Source organism: Crotalus tigris, unplaced genomic scaffold (genome assembly GCF_016545835.1).
Source record: "Crotalus tigris isolate CLP2741 ecotype Arizona unplaced genomic scaffold, ASM1654583v1 scf7180000024359.8030256, whole genome shotgun sequence".
In the NCBI taxonomy this organism is placed as follows: Eukaryota; Metazoa; Chordata; class Lepidosauria; order Squamata; family Viperidae; genus Crotalus; species Crotalus tigris.
Window position 1 is genome coordinate 6,689,934 of NW_024100528.1, and position 17,874 is coordinate 6,707,807.

The window sequence follows — 17,874 nt, forward strand, 5'->3', positions numbered from 1 at the left end:
AGGCGTTCTCAATAAAGGTGCTAAGCTAGTAGTGTAAGAGCAGCTTATCTCACTCTATGGGGCTTGCTACATCAAAATATACTCCATTATGGATCATATCATGTAATATTTACAGAAATGGACAGTGAATAATGAATATAACCAGCAACTGGATTGTAACTATTATTTCAGACAATATTGAAAAAAATTAACCAATAGTTGAGACTTAAAGTAAAACAAAAAAAAATCCACAATTTAGATCCGTTTCTTGATACAGTTTAAAATTATTTTAAATCCTGCCTTTATTATTTTTATAAGGCAGAGAACGTATATAATATCCCTCTTTCCTCCTATTTTCCCCACTCCCCAGCAACACTGTGAAGTGAGTTGGGCTGAGAGAGACTGACTGGCCCAAAGCCACTCAGCTAAGTTCTTTGCTGAGAAATACTAACAGGGATATGATAATGTAGAAGACAATATCAATTTATATACAATGGCTTGGATTCAGACTTAGTTATAGTTAAAATAGAACCATATAATCACTGAGTCCTTGGATTGATTTGTTTTATTGATCTTGACTTAACATTGGAGTCAACGTAATTTGTACAATTACAAAATCTTTAAAAAGTCTGATGTAAAAAATTAACTTAAATGACATTTTACAAAAAGTTTTTTTAAAAAAACTGCATGTTCAGAAAGAGTTCAAAAATTACAAATATACAAAATGATGCTTTAAAATAGTCTTATATAAACTATGGATGTTTCTTAGTACAAATAAGTCATTAAAATGCAACAATAATATAAATAAATTTAAATAAATGCCTCTTAATGAATCCTGGCAGTAATATACTGAAATACACTAAATATTCAACCATGTGTACAAAATGTACATAACATTAATACAAACCTGGAACACATTATTTATAATGTAATATAAAATTATCAATTAGATTGCCTGGCAGACAAATCTAACAACAGTAACGGGACTGTGAGCCAAATTGTGCTACACAGTCCCCCAGTTAGTAAAATAAACTCAGATGTGGCTTCCTGAACAAGAAGTTACTGGAGTGGCTCAAAGTTTACTGTTTAAAACTTCCATAGAAAGTAACTATTGTTTTCTTCAATGAATGTCATAAAATAATAACTTTATGCAAGGTTAGTTTGCATAAAATAAAAAGCAGCTTGTTTATCAGTTTATCTTTCCCAAAAACATCAATATAACTTCCAAAATGAATCAATGGAAGTTTGTAATTGAGGGGAGAAGCTGCACAAAGCTCATAAAAACAATTTAAAACGTTAATTTCAAATAAAATCAAAGAAAAAAGCAAAAGGGCAATACAGAAAATGAAACTAACTACAACAGTTACAGAAATTCAGTAGACCCCATTATAATAGTGTTTACTTCTGCTATGAAATTTGCTGTTACATTGGTGCTCCTGAAAACTGTTGTTGTCTTTGTTCCAATGCTTGTTGACTTAGCAGTTGTTGTCGTTTTTGCAGAAATTGTACAACTTCAGGACTTCTCAGAAGTGACTACAGAGAAACAAAAATGTAAGTCTCCCCATTCTAACCTTGAAATTGCATAGAATACTTTACATGCAGAGTCACCACATAGCCACATTAGGCATATCGTATTCAGTGGGACAGACCAATTAAATAAATAAATAAATTCTTTACCCGTTAATTTAGATTTCTCATTTTAAATTTTTTGCCTTTATATATTAGATGCCATATAGCAGTGATGGCAAACCTTTTAGAGACCGAGTGCCCAAACTGCAACCTAAAACCCACTTATTTATCACTGGGTGCCAGGTGGGCATGGCTGTGGTGGTCATGGCAGACTGGGTGGGTGTGGCCAAGGTGGGCGTGGTGACCTCAATGTTGCTCATGGGGAGGGATGCCTATGGGGGCCGGGCAGGGTTCGGGGAGATCCAGGGGGTCTCTGGCAGGTGGGGCAGTGGGCAGGAGGCTCGTCTTGCGGGGTGAGGTGAGACAAGGCAAGGCAGGACTGGGATGCCATTGTTGCAGGGCGAGGCAGGGGCCGGGGCGGCTGCTGCCTGACACCATCGGCCCTCTCATACAGAGGCCAGTAAGTGCATGGGGGCCAACAGTGTCTGTCAGCAGCCACAGCCTGCCAGCCCCTCGACCGGCGCACTCTGGGGTTCCGCAGCCCGCCACCAGAAGTTCAGAAAAGCCGCTTTGAGATGGACAGACGGCCGACAGCTGAGGAGGCGATGCAGTGGGTCATGCCCAGGAAAAGGAGAGCATGCGAGGCCAGGAGGGATGGGATGGGGGAGGGAAACCAGCTATGCTGGGATGCATCCGGCCACGTGGGACTTCGGCGAGTTAGAAGGCGGCTGGTTGAAGGACAGTTGTCATCTCCGGGGCATGGCGCGCATGCCCACAGAGAGGGCTCTGAGTGCCGCCTCTAGCATGCATGCCATAGGTTCACCACCACTGCCATATAGATAATGGATTTAAGGGCTCCTGGGACACACTATGATCTGTAGTAGCTTTACTTTGCAGAATACTATTCAAGAGTTAACTATTCCTTATCTCTTCCAAGGTAGAAATAGTAACTTAAGACCCACAAAAACTCTGGGACCTCTTTAGAAGCATAATCTCTACTGCCATTCCAATTTCCATCTTCTTCCATTTCCATGCTGGGGGAGGGGTTGGAGAATGGCAAAAACATATTATGAATAAACTTCCCAAGCCAGATTTTCATTGGTGCCAATCCTGTTCACATCAATGTGTGAGGGGGAGAAAAGCAAGATCCTTCCTAACTCCATTGTACCAACTGAGAGGACTATAAAAATAAATGGGCAACAATCACAAGTCATACACTCCTATTGCAGAAAAATGAGTCATCTGATTAGGAGATGACTGAATCATTCATGTTTGTAAATGGCCAGAAGCACCTCAGATGCTGTTATCTGCCCCTCTATTTCCTTTGCTTTAGAAGTTTCATCTTTTCCAATTTGAACAGAACACTTCCAGAATATATTGGCTTTTTTATTGATTGGCAGTAGTTAAGAATATATAATGCAGCAATATCTGGAAACCTGTAATTTTCAGTAGCAACAGCTTGCCTAGCCAACAGTAAGTAGAAGGAAGGCAAAAAGTTACAGTGCAACAACCTCCTGAAACTCAGTGTTTCTTAATGTTGGGCTAACAACATATCACAAATACGGGTCTTTTTAAAAAGCTCTTATGAAAGAAATGTAGCAGAACAGTTTTATCCCATTTTACTAGTATATTCATCTCATAAAGCAGCTTTTCAGAAATTAATGATAGCACTTACCAGCCTTTTCTGATTTAGCACCTGTTCCAAAAGTGTAGGTTTTGCAGGCCTATCTCCAATACTACCTGTTCTTTGCTTTGATACAGAAACGGAAGTTTCAGTGCAATCCTTAGCATGTACACAAACACAAAAAAGAGGAAAAGTAAATTGTATTTGTTCCATCAGAAAAACATCTACATTACTTTAGAGGTAGCCTATAAGTCAACCACATTATTTGACTACAGTATTTCATTTCTCTCAATAGTAAAATGTATTTTGAAAATAGAGCCTAATGATAAATCTCTAAGTTTTCTTTATCAAGCAAATAATATACTTAACACAGAATAGTGTATATGGTGTAACTTTAGCTACAGACCAAATTTCAGACTTTTAAAATAAATATTAGAAACTAATTGTTAAATCTCTAGTAAAGATAAGTATCAAAGAATTCTGAGTCCACTTTCCACTGAAGATATTTCTCTCATACTTTTATCATGTGAAATCTATTTTAATTTTAAAGTCAGAAATATTTGAGACATTAGAAACATTTTAAAGGTAAGAATCTCACTAAATTATTTCTGTTCTAGCAGTGAGGCTGTAACTGCACTGACCTAGATATTATCCATTAAGAAACTTGATAGAAATTTGTTTAAAAAAATTCTTATACTGATATCCCTAGTCTATAATTTCACAAGTGGATGAAAGTTTCCCCAAGTATTCAAAAATCAGCCAGCAGCTTCATTTAACAATAAACACTTGGAATGCCTCAAGGAAGAGGGAGTCAAATTATTCTCCAAAGCACCTGAAGGCAGAACAAGAAGCAATGGATGGAAACTGATCAAAGAGAGAAGCAACCTAAAACTAAGGATAAATTTTCTGACAGTTAGAACAATTAATCAGTGGAACAACCTGCCTCCAGAAGCTGTGAATGCTCCAACACTGAAAGTTTTTAAGAAGAGACTGGACAGCCATTTGTCTGAAATGGTATAGGGTTTCCTGCCTGAGCAGGAGGTTATACTAGATGACCGACAAGGTCCCTTCCAACTTTTTATTACATTATTATTGATCATCATGTGCACAGTCAGCCAGATGTTCAGACTGGATCTGGCATTTTTGTCTACCTATCGAGTCCTTACCAAGGACCTGGAATAGGCAGATGTGGATGTTTGATGGTATTACAGATATTGTTGCAGGATGGAAGCAGTTCCTAGTAAGGCCGCCTTTTGCAATTGATTAATGGCGAATTTCTCAATTCCAAAAATATTGTTATTGTTATTATAAACCTGAAAGCAATTGGAAAATACAGGTTTCAGCCAGAATTGTTTCCTTGTTCATCCAGATGAGTACTACATGTTTCATCACAGGCAACAGAATAATCAGTTGTAAACTGCCCAGAGTAGCCCCACTGCAAAATGGGCAGCAATAAATTTAACAAATAAATAGTAACATGTTAGTAAACATGGTTATAAATAAATACCAGAAAAAGTGATGTGAGTTTTGCATAGAATAATTAAAGCAGCCATGTTGTTGAAACCTATTCCAGGGTATTGCACCAGTGGAACCAAAGTGGATTTGCATTATGTACCTAGATAGCAGCATCAACAACACATCCTAGTAAGAAGAGAATTTAAACATTTGAACATTTTTACAAACAAACATGAAAAAACTGAAGAAATGATAATTACAGGACTTCCGGTTACGGTTCGCGGCATCTCTAGTCGCACAGAGAGATTTGTCTCCTCATCAGCTAGCTTTCCCTCTGCCAGCAGACCCTTATGCGGGTCCAAAGTCACCCTGGAGGGTGCGACTTCTGTCAAGGAGGCTCTGCTCGGCTGCTGAGGAGCGGCAGCTCCTTTAGCGGTCCGAGCTATCTCTGAAGGCCGATGAAGAAGAAGATCGGCCAGTAAAATGGCCGATCACCCTGCTGCTTCAAACCGCAAGTCAAGGAACATCTAAGCTGTAAGAACCCCCGTGGTGAATCCGGGTGAGACCTTTCTTTGCTATTCTCTCTATTCCATTTTGTATTTGGTACCTGAAAGAGCCTTGTTGGAATTACTTCCCTGGCTTGAAAAGGCAGCTTCTACATTTTTCGGGAAGAAAGGCGTTCTATAAAAATAGAACAAAATTTTAAAGACTATATTTACTTTTATATTTTTGGGGGTACAGAAAAAAAATTTCTTTTCCTTTCCTCTTTTTCTAAGAACTATACTATCATCCTATGCTGGAAGATTATTTCTTTTTCACATTATACTTTAAAAGATAGAAAAGGGGAAATGGTGTTTGAAAAAGACTTTTTTTAACCTACTGAGGACATCTAGTGGTGAAAATGTAATATTGCAACTTCCGGTTACTTGGTTTGAAGATAGCTGACCTTCAAAACACTTTTGAAGAGGAAAGATAAGATGGAGAACTGTGGGGGTGGATATTGCCTAAATTATTTATTTATTTAATTTTATTTATATGCTGCCCAATCCCAAACAATCATCTAACAATAAACAATAAAATAATACAATCATACAGCATGTCCAATCATATCCCCCCCCCCCGGGGACATCAGCCCCAGGCCTGCCGGAACAGGAGAATTTTAACGGCTTTCTTAAAGGCCGGCAGGGTGGGAGTAGTTCGAACCTTGGGGGGAAGTTGATTCCACCAGGTCGGAGCCACCACAGAAAAGGCCCTTCCCCGAGGGCCCGCCAGCTGACATTGTCTGGCCGACGGGACCTGAAGGAGGCCCAATCTATGGGACCTCACCGGTCTCTGGGAACTCTGCGGCAGTATGCGGTCCTGTAAATAACCTGGCCCTATGCCATGAAGGGCTTTAAAGGTGATAACCAACACCTTGAATTGCGTCCAGAGACCCACAGGAAGCCAGTGCAGCTTGCGGAGGATAGGGACACGTGGGCGTACCTTGGCGCGCCCACAATCGCTCTCGCGGCTGCATTCTGAACCAACTCCAGCCTCCGAACGCTCTTCAAGGGTAGCTCCATGTAGAGCGCGTTACAGTAATCCAGTCTTGAGGTGACAAGGGCATGAGTGACCGTGAGTAAAGCCTCCCGGTCCAAATAAGGCTGCAACTGGTGCACCAGGCGAACCTGGGCAAAGGTCCCCCTGGCCACAGCCGATAGATGTTGTTCCAAATTTAGCTGTGAGTCCAGGAGGACACCCAAGTTGCGTGCCTGCACTGAGGGAGGTAAATTTGCCCCCCCCCAGGACTAATGATGGACCATCCAGTTGACCTTTGGGAGGCAAGACCCAGAGCCACTCGGTCTTGTCAGGGTTGAGTCTAAGCCTGTTCACCCCCATCCAGACCCTCACATCTTCCAGGCACCGGCACATCACGTCGACTGCTTCACTGAAAGGACACGGGGTGGAGATATATAATTGGGTATCATCCGCGTACTGATGATACCTCACCCCGTGTCGCCGAATGATCTCACCCAGCGGTTTCATGTAGATGTTAAAAAGGAGGGGGGACAGGACCGAGCCCTGAGGCACCCCATGATCGAGGCGCCTAGGGGTCGATCTCTGTCCGCCCGCCAACACCGACTGCGACCTGTCAGAGAGGTAGGAGGAGAACCACCGCAATACGGTGCCGCCCACCCCCACCTCTCCGAGACGACGCAGAAGGATACCATGGTCGATGGTATCGAAAGCCGCTGAGAGGTCAAGAAGCACCAGGATAGAGGAATGACCCCTATCCCGGGCTCGCCAGAGGTCATCGGTCAGTGCGACCAAAGCAGTCTCAGTGCTGTAGCCGGGCCTGAAACCAGATTGAAAAAGGTCCAGATAATTATATCAAATATAGCCTCCACAAAAAAAAAGAAAAGAGAGACTCTCTTTAATCACTATCAAAATGGAGAAACCTCAGTCACAATTAAACTGTACGCTTATATTGGAAAAGATCTATGAGGCTACTGCAGAAATATGTGCTACAATAAAAAAGTTTACTACAGAATTAAGATCCAGAAATTTCACTTCAAATGTTCAAATGGATGTCCATCTGACTATGGTATAAATCAAAATATATTAGAAGAGGAATCAACAGAGATAAAAGAGGAACTAATTCTATTTTACAAACCTTCCATCTGCAACTTTGAGGAACAGAAGAACCAAAGACTGAGATTTCAAACTACAAAGCAACAACGCTTCAAGGAGGAGAGAAACAGACATCTAATGCAGAGGATGGGATTTCTATTATTTCAAAGGCTACTGCAAGAAACATAGATAGATCTACTGGCTGAAAGGGAAGCGTCCCTATGGAAACCTCCTTGGCACAGGAAAAAAGCCAGAATTAGACTGAAAAGAGAAATTTAAAATTGTGTAATGGATTAAAAGGCAATGTTGGATTTATGGTTTGTTTTAAGGATTATGATTTTAGAGTTAGAAGCAAGAAAAAAATATAAACATATATACATGAGGTTGATTTTTAGAATGGATATTTTAAATAGATTAAGAATACTTTTTGGAATAATAGATATCTTTTGACGAAAATTATGTATTGGAATTGAAAAATTGTTGATTTTTTAGATTGGGGTGGTTTTAATAATTAATGGAGTGTTTTAACTTAGATGATTGTTTTTTGTACAATAACAGATGTGATAAGGTATGATAATCAGTTGGATGAAATTTGAAGTTTGTGTAATGAATTGAAATGAATTAAGGTTTAACATTATTTTTTAACTAAGATAGCTATTGTGTAATGGAAGAAGAAATAAATGAGATTGGTGATAAAAGGAGGGATGAGAGAAATTAAGAACTAGAATACATCTGGAAGGGATACCTGAATTGATAACTTGTTGATTTAAAGTTAAATTTGATTTTGGTAATTGTAAACTGATAAAGTTTTAAAACAGGTTTAGTAGTAATAGAAATTTAATTTAGAAATGGAATATTTTAAACGTATTATGTTATTTGAGGGAAATAGAGAAGAGACAGTGAATGTATTAAGTTGAGTTGTTTATTTATGTTTTTACTTTTGAATGTCTGATTACCCAAACACCACAGTGTGTCCTGAGTACTTTTTCTTAAAAATTAAAAAAACCAATAAAATATTTAAAAAACAACAACACAATCAACAAACCTAGTGGACTAGTTTGGACTCGGATAGTAAAGAAGTAAATTATACTGTAACAAGAGCCTACAGGCTGCCATTTAGAAAAGCATATGCACAAGTTTTAGACTAGTAGAGGATTTCTTTCAAGGAACTTTGGTCTGTTACTACAGTGTTGCATGGAAAAGACAAGAAGAGATATATAAAAGAATTATTTGTTCTTGCTTACTGTAAGAATTATTTGTTCTTGCTGATTTCAGAAATCATGCCTCCAAATACGGAGCTATTATTTACTGAACGAACCAGACTGGATAACTTGGTCTAACACGGTAAGCTACTTTATGTCGTGCGAACTCAATTTAAACTAAACTCAAGTACTGTAAGAAGAACGCGGCCCGACGCTATGACCGCTCCTTCCCCTTACCTCAATGCGCCCACTGCTCCCCGAAAGTGCAGCTCCAGCCGCCGCCACCGCCGCCGCCGCCACCACAGCGGTAGCCGAGCAGGGGGCGTTACCACCGCCGCCGCCTCCGAGGGCCTGGTCGCTCTTCTTGCGCTTGTACTTATCCTTGTACATCTTGTTCCGGTGCCTCTTGCACATCCAAGGCTTGCGCTGCTTCGCCACTTGGGTGGTGGTCTCGTTGCAACCCTCGTACGTGCAGCTTTTACACCCGCCGCCGCCTCCCCCCGACTGGGCGCCGCTCTCATCCTCGTCGTCCAGGTCCTCCAGGCCGCCGGCAGGACTACACGCACCGTCCGCGCCCGTCGCCCCGGCGCCGCCTTCGCTATCTCCTTCGGCGTCGCCCGCAGGCCCCAGCTCATAGAAGAGCATGAGCCCGCCTTGGGCGGACGGCGCCTTGGAGACAGCCTGCGCGGGCTGTACCACCTGTGGCTGCAGCATGGCGCCCACCGCCTCTCCGTCCCCGCCGCAGGGTTGCATCACCAGCAAGGTGAGTGACTGCGGCGGGGATGGAGAAGGGGAGGAGGAGGAGAAAGCGGCGGAGCTGCCGCTGGTATTTCCTGGAGCCTCCGTCCTGCCCGAACGTTTCGCAGCCAGGCCACAAAGGCCACGGCTGCCACAGCAACGGCAACTAAAGACGCGAGTCGTGACAGCTCGCCAGCTAGTACGCAGGCGCAAGAGTGGGCGCACGTCAGCTCCGCTTCTCTTCACCGGAAGCCGGGGGGCGGCGCAAACTCAAAAGTTCGCGCTGAATAGGAGTGTCTGGTTGTCGCGTTGGTGGCTTGGTTGGTTGCGCAAGGCACGCCAGGTGCTGCCGCCTTACTGTATGGCAGGGGTCTTCAAATTTGGCCCTTTTATGACTTGTGGACTTCAACTCCCAGAATTTCTCAGCCAGGAATTCTGGGAGTTGAAGTCCACAAGTCCTAAAAGGGCCAAGTTTGAAAACTACTGCTGTATGGGAAGCTCTGGGAAAGAGCGATTGGCAGACCACCTTCATATTGTTGCCAAGAATTTTTTTCTTACATTTTATCCATAAGCTGTAGGTTTGGCGAAAAACTGCTGCTTAACAGTTTGGCGTAAGTAATGTATGTTCCAGGTATCGTACAGTATTACATCTCAAAGTCCAAATATTCTTTTTAAAAATCCAGGTTTTCAAGAGCTTTTAAATGTCATAAGGGAAGTCCGTGATCTATTTGGGAGGCATCAAACTGTTTCAGACCGCTGTATTGTCTGAAACTGGAATAGCGGAATAGCCAATTGAAACTTTTGATATCACAGTTTGGTACAAATATCTAAGATTTCTGAATTGCTATCCACATCGGAGTAGCTTTTAGATTACTCTGAATCTAATCTTTTTATAAACAGTGAAAGAATGTTGGTAAAGAGGATATCTGCAATGACACTGCAATGAAAAGTTGGATACTCTATAGCTAATGGTCAAAAGAAACCTATTAAGTAAGTTTCTTATGATCCTAAGATGAGACTACTAAATACAATGATATTTACATTGACTGGAGATCTCAGAGAATATAAATTTGATTAATAAAATAAAAATAAATTTTTTTAAAGGGCTGGCTAACAACTTGATAGTACTGGAAGTAGCAATTGTGTGAGGGGACATTTATTATGCTTTTCCCTATTTTATTTAAGATCTAGACCACAGGTGTCAAACTCGCCAGGTCACATGACATGTAGTGACATATTGCATTTTTTTTTTATTGCCAGAGCTGGTGTGGGCGCGGCCTCCATATGATGCAACTGGCCTGCGGGCTGGCAGTTTGACACCCCTGATCTAGACATTTGTCAATATTTAATATAGTAATGTTAATACTTCAATAATTTAATAGGGATCGAGTCAGATGGCATACAAGTAATAAATTATTATTAGATATTGTGATTATTCTGCAATATTCAATAAAAATGACTCAACAGTAAAAAAAAAAACATAAAGACAAATAAGAGCATAAACAGCCACAAAGCAGTAAGTGTACTGGTTGCTGTTCATTTCCCAAAGATCTTCCTGGAATTAAAAGTTTTTAGAAGACCAACAGTGAAAGTGCCACTCTAATCTCAAGCGGGATAGTATTCTCAAAATAGGGGTTGCAACAGAAAAACAATTACAAGCATTCATTCAATGATAGTTCAAAGTTAAGGTGTTGAACAAGGGGGACTTGCAACTGTCTGCAAAGTTGTCTCCACAATCATATAATGATTTGGGGGCTTGGCAATTGGCTTGCAATTATGATGGCTGCAGCATTCTGAAGTCACATAATTGCTATGGGTGACCTTCCCTGCCAGTTTCTCACAAATATAATCAACAGGGAAGGCAGGAGATTGCAGGTCAATCCTGGTCCCTTTGTGGTTTTGCCCTTACACCCTGTGACATTCCCTCATCCTCCATAGCAACTGCCCACAATGCCCACCTGCTCACAGCTCTCAGCCATTTGTCTGGAATTCCTGCCTCTTCCCATGTTGAGGTCCTTGGTTAACAAGTTGTACAGTCTTAAGGTTACATCGGTAACAGACTACCAGGATTGCATCACTAAGTGATACAATTGTATGATATTGCCTTGAAGTCATTGAGACTGTGTTGCCGTCATCGTGTCTTGTACTCACTAAAGTCAAATTGCCATTGTTGTGCCCTACACTCATTGAAGTCAAGTTGCATTTATCATGCATTCCACCCACTGAAGTCAAGCTGCATTTGTCATGCCTTAAAACCATGTCTTTGTTGTGCCTTGAACCTACTGAAGCCAAATTGCCTTCCCAGTGCCTGGAATCTGGGGAGTTGTGGTTACTTTTGTTGGGCTTGCAATGAGCAGTTGCTGTTATCCTGCTTGGAGTTCACTAATTCACCTTGCTGTCATCCTTCTGGAAGTCCCTTGACTCCCCTTGCTGTTGTCTATCTGGAGTTCTTAGTTCACCTTACTGCCATTGCCCTCGGGCCTTAGTCACAGAGTGCGGCTTGTCTTGCTCCCATTGCTTTTGTTACATCCGGTTAGTGTTTTCTGGAGAGGTCACTTAAAATGGAGTCTAAAGACTGCACACACAGAGTTGGGACCTGGGGAATGACTATGGAGTTGGCTGTGTGAAATAAACATACTTAATCCTGCTTGTTCTCTCTCTCTCTCTCTCTCTCTCTCTCTCTCTCTGTGTGTGTGTGTGTGTGTGTTTGTGTGTGTGTGTACTCAAACAGGAAATCAACATTTATTGCTTGCTAGTCCCAATGAGCAAAGGAAAACATAACTTTTATAGATACTCAATTGAGTTTAACATCAATGCTTTTTTACTTCATGGGAAAAGATACACATATCTCTTCAGTAAATCTATAGTTCTTGTTTTAATCATGAAAACCTGTGGGTACATGATATATATCTTATATATATATATAATCTTAATGATAGCACCATATTCTCTATTCAGTCTTCTATTTCTGCTTTACTTTGTTTTTAACTCAGGACTACATTAAATGCAGTTAAATGAAATTCAGTATTGCCAGTTGAGCATGGGGTAGAGCTGGGCTGAAGACATTTTATAGGTCTGAAATAGTTGAGAATATTTGTAGCTCAGGTTGGAGAACAAACCACTGCCAACATTTTATAGGTATCAAATACTGTTTATTAAATTGCTATCAGAAAGCCTCTTAGGTTTACAAAAAACAAAACAAAATTAGATCTCGGTGTATGTATATGAATGCCTGCACTCTTGGAATTGGCTAAGAAATAAACCTATCAAATATTTTTAAAAAGCTATTGTTAATAGCTGAATTCTAGGGCATTGCCTGACACTTATGATGAAAGGAGCTGTAGGACCCCAGTGTCAGCCCGTTGGGCTGTGTTGTTGTTGTTATTATTGTTGTTGTTGAAGAGATAGAACAAGCATTTTTGGGTTTCTCAAAGCAGAAGTGTTGTGGTGTTTATTGTCCTGTGGTCTGTGTTAAGTAAGATTCAACTGTCAGCATCTTTATATGAACTGAAGAAGCACACTTTTATTACTTAGGCAACAAAATATTTACACCAGTCTGGGATTCCTTTCTAAAGCTCTCTTTTCTGTTAGTGGTGATAGTTTGCCAGTATATTGATATTGTGGAGGTAAAACAAGGACAATTTCCTAGAAAAACTACCTTGAGTTCTGGGAAGAAACTCAAATATAACTTGAGCAAATATATTAAGATGTCTTTTTAACATTCTTTTTTTTTTTTATTGAAAATTTTTTAAATTTTACAAAAACAAATCCCCTTCCCATACCCCCCCCAACCCTACCTCACCCCCCCCTTCCCAACCTCCCAAACCCTCCCCTGGACTTCCCAGAGCTGAGTACAGGCTTAATTAAAAAAAAAAAAAACCTTAAAACACTTTTAAAACCTAAACAAGTTTAAATACAATCATCATTCTATATAAACTCCCTCCAAAAACACAAATTTAAACATTACTTTCTTTGAATATCTATATCTATAGTGTAAAATCTAATTTCTCCCTCTTTCTTTATCCTAAAACAAAAAAATAAACATATAAACCTTTGTTATACCATTAAAACTAAATACTCTTAAAAAACTTAAAGTAAATACATATTTCCTTCAATCTTCATAATCTTCTCTCCTATCCAAAAAGAAAAAACTTAAAAAACTTATAAGTCCTAAACAAATCTAAGCACATTTAATTAAACAAATTATTTTCTCTTAAAAATATTAATAATAATATTTAAAAACTAGAAACACTTTTAAATCCTAAACAAATCTAAATACAATCATCATTCTGTATAAACTCCCTCCAAGAACACAAATTTAAACATTACTTTCTTTCCTAAACAAGTCTAAACATTTAATTAAACAAATTATTTTCTCTTAAAAATATTAATAATATTTAAAAACCAAATTTAAGCATACTTAAAACTTGAACAAGTTGTACTCCCTTCAAAACACGAATTTAAACATTACTTAAAATTTAAAACATTAGAATCCCCTCACTAAAATGAACAAATTATAATCCCTTCAAAACACAAATTTAAACAATATTATCATTAAAGATTCAAAACTTAAAACAACAAAATTCCCTTATACGCCTATCCATAATAAACACATTAAACATTTCAATCTTCACCAATAACAAATTCCATCCGTAAGAAACTGCGTCCTTATCAGTCTCAATTATATTAGTATTATTATTAATTATTCACATTCCAGTTTTTTCCATTCTCCATTCTTCCATTTCCATTCTCCATTCTTGTATCGAACTCGTAAGAAATGCTGCAAGTTCTGCCTTAGGAGACTGCTCCAAAATTCCTGAATCTCCCATCGACTCCGAAGCCAATACAGGTAAGGGTTCCTTAAATTCCTCCTTATGTTGATCTTTACAATTGTAAGTTGTACAAGTTATCCTCTGCCCGTTCCTCTCTTGTTGATGCCCCTCAAACTGAGATTTCCCAATTTCCATTTCAGGCAGCAATTCCACCCTTAAAGATTGCTCCAAAGACTTTGTAGGTCTAACATCTCCCAGAGATTCAGAGACCACTGAATATGAAACTTCCTTAACCTTCTTCTGTTGCTGCTTTTCTTTGGAATTGTATGCTACACAAGTTGTCTTCTGCTCCTCAATCTGGACTTGTTGAGACCTAATAGATGGCGATGCACATACCCCCAGGACCGAAGTATAAAAATCTTTTGCTTGAAAAACAGTATTAAGTCTATGACATGTCCCCAGGTAGTTCACCACCATTCCAGTCGGAACATCCCATCTGAATAGAATTTTTCTCTTTTTAAGTTCATTTGCTAGAAAAGCAAACTCCTTTCTTCTTCTTAAAATTTTAGATGGGATCTCCTTAAAAATTATAACATCTTGTGAAGCAATTTGAAATCTCTTCTTATAATAGGCTTGCACAATTTCATTGCGTAAAGATCTTTTACCAAAGTAAATTACCACATCTCTTGGCAGATTCTTCTGTGCTGCCACCACAGAGTTAACCCTAAATAATTTTTCAATTTCACTAAGTATTCCCTCTTTTTCTTTATTCAAAATCAATGCAAAGTCCTTTGCAACCATCTCTTTCAGATCTCCTTGCAAAGACTCTCCCAGGCCTCTAATTCTTAAGGCATATTCCATTTGTCCATATTGAAGCATAAGAATCTCATTTTCCATTTCTTTTTCCATACTTTCAATTTTCCCCTCCATTATGTCCACTTTTTCAGCTACCTCTTCCACATGGGAGTTCACCTTTTCAAGAACAGAAGCAACTCCTTCTAAAACCAGAACAAAATCTTGTCTCAAGATCTTATTATTTTCCTCTAAAATCTTTTTCATTTCTGCCCTAATTTGAATTATAACATCTCCCATCATGTCTTGCAAATCCTTCATAGTTATTAGCTGACCCCCGGAAGAGGGTGAAACTGTTGATTTAGAAGCTGTAGAAATCCCTGGATGCTTTGGAGCCATCTTAAAGAAAAACCTTTAGTCCTTCTTAAAAAATTATAAAAATTCCTTCAAAAATCATAACTCCCTCCAAAGAAGGTCATTATAATAAAAAGAAAAAAGGGAAAAAAAAGGAAGAGAAAAAGAATTAAAAAAAGCTTTACTCCTTCTTAAAAATTGCAAAAAATTAAACAGAAAAAAGTCCTTCAAAAAAGGGTCATTACAATAAAAAGAAGGGAGTTCAAAAAAAAAAAAAAGGGGGGGAATTAAATAGAAAAAGTCCGTTCCAAAAAAAAATACTTAGAGATACCAAAAACAACCATTCCAATCATAAGAAAATAAAAAGGGAAAGGGAAAGGAAAGAAAGAGAAACACCAAAAAGCCTGCCGGTCAGCATTCTAACTTCAGAAAAAAAAAACACCGAGAGATTTGCCGATCGCCATTTTACTTTCCCTTTCAACAAAGAAAAAAAAATAAAAAGAGAGAATAAAAATAGAAGCAAGTCTTAAAACTTAAAATCCAAATAAATCAAAGAAAGCAAAAACTAAATCCTCTACTCAGCTCTGTCCGTTTAAAAAAAAAAACTCACCAGTTCTCTTTAAGCACGGAGGTGTTTGCAGCGGCTCGTTTTGTCCCTGAGGACAAAAACAGCTGGGAAGCGGAGACAAGTCTGAACTCCGTGGGAGCACTCCTTTCACCCCCCCCAAAAAAACTTGGGGGGTGCAAAAGAGGCTCTACCACTATTCAGACACTCTCTACCCCCTCCCTTTGCCCGGGAGGGGGATTTTGAACCGCTGAACAGCTGATGTCTGCTGTTCATAGCGGTTCTTACACTTACCCAGGAGAGACGGCTACAAAGTAGCCGCCATCGCGCGCGCAAAATCCACCGGAAGTCTTTTTAAACATTCTTTACATTAAATAATGAACTTCCATAGAGGTCCTTTATTGACTCTTTCATACGATACATCTGTTATGGGGATATAATATTATCAATACCCTGACATAAGACTGTCTTGAATAAGAATATAATTAAATGAAAATAATATAAAAGAAAAGAGAAGTGGTTGACCAGCAGCAAAGTGGGTGGATTCAATTACAGTGGTGCTGGATGACATCAAAGACCAAATTAGGGACAGATTGTCATGGAGAGAATCTACAGGATGTGGTCAGAATAATTTTTTTGATAGCCCCAGTGACATTTTTTTTAGATTTGTAGGAGAGCAACTGTTATTTCCGCTTCACTAAATATAAATGAGAAGCAATGCATGAGGGAAATCATGACATTTGTAAATAGAGATGAAAACATTTGTGTCTACTGGAGATTTTGATAGAATTTCATTTGCCATATGTTGCTTCCTCTGACAGGATTTGGGGAAGCTGACTAATCTTGCAGCAATTGAAAATAAAAAAAATTACATGATTATAGAGTTTCACAGAAAAGAAGCAGAGCATACCCTTAGAGCAGCAGGAGTATGAAAATAAAAACACTTTCCAAACAACTGCTGAGAATTAGTTTGATATAGACACCAGGCTAGAAACCAGGAAACTGTGAGTTCTAGTCCTGTCTTAAGTAAATCATTAGCTAGATCACTATCTATCACTGAATGTTGTATTCTTATGATTTATGATGATTGTATTTTATGATGATGATCATGATTTATCACTTGTTGCTTGTATGTACCCTGAGAGCTTATGCGCTGGAGACAATTTCCTTGTGTGTCCAATCACACTTGGCCAATAAAGAATTCTATTCTATCAGATGACTTTGGCCCTTTCAGTCTCTCTTATAGCCCTAAAAAGAAGTAAACCACTTCTGAAAATCTTGCTAAGAAAGCTGTAGAGGCTAATTTAAGCATTCATCAAGAGTCAACTGTGGCTCAAAGGCACCAACACATAAAAACCTTTGCTAGAATAGAAGTAGCTTCTGAAAAGCCCCCCAAACGCAGAATTAACAGCATTTGGAATATAATAATGGTAGCACCTTTAGTCAGGGTAAGACGCTTGTGCAGAGTGTGATATAAACTCAGGATTTAATTATTTCATTTATTTAAGATTGTCATCATATACTGAAAGAGCTTCAAAATATTAAGCCAGAACAACAGAATTCTTTGGGTTGGCTCAAGCCACACTGGTAGACTAGACATTACTACCAGCACTACTTTCTTCAAAGTGCTATCAGTCAACTAGATTTGTCATTCTTCTTGTCATTACTCCCTATTTGCCTCTTTTCTTCTCTAATCCAGACAAAGAGTATTTTAGAGCAGGGGTCCCCTAACCCCCGGTCCGTGGACTGGCACCGGGCTGCAGCATGCCAGAAACTGGTCTGTGCAAAAAAGCAAAGCCCCATCTGCAGGATGCAGGCAGTACATGAAACCAACGCCCCCTCCGGTCCTCAGAAAAATTTCTCTCCGTGGAACCGGTCCCTGGTGCTCAAAAGGCTGGGGACCTCTGTTTTAGAGTAATGAGAAAGATGAAATTTGTTGGACTTTGAGAAAGCCCACCTCAAGGAATTCAAAGAAAAATCAGAGAGGATTGCCCCATTTAGAAATGCAAAGGAAGAAAAGAGTTCAAGAGAAAGGGCAAATTGGGGACAATGAAATGATATAAGCATAATCTCAAACTGTTCCAGTGAAAATGACAGTTAAAGAAACAAGTGCAGCTGCATCGGCAGTTCTCTGAGGAGTTAGTTGAGGCTAAA

The 17,874-nt window shown here is 39.5% G+C and overlaps 1 protein-coding gene across 1 annotated transcript; it reads right to left on the reverse strand.

Moving 5' to 3' along the window:
- Positions 1-529: 529 nt before the first annotated feature.
- On the reverse strand, positions 530-9,498 carry LOC120300827 (regulatory factor X associated protein). Its single transcript, XM_039327335.1, has 3 exons — positions 8,737-9,498; positions 3,284-3,391; positions 530-1,512 (listed from the first exon to the last, which is right to left on the reverse strand). The coding sequence occupies exons 1-3, from the start codon at positions 9,250-9,252 to the stop codon at positions 1,402-1,404; spliced, it is 735 nt and encodes a 244-aa protein (XP_039183269.1). The 5' UTR covers positions 9,253-9,498; the 3' UTR covers positions 530-1,401.
- Positions 9,499-17,874: the final 8,376 nt, after the last annotated feature.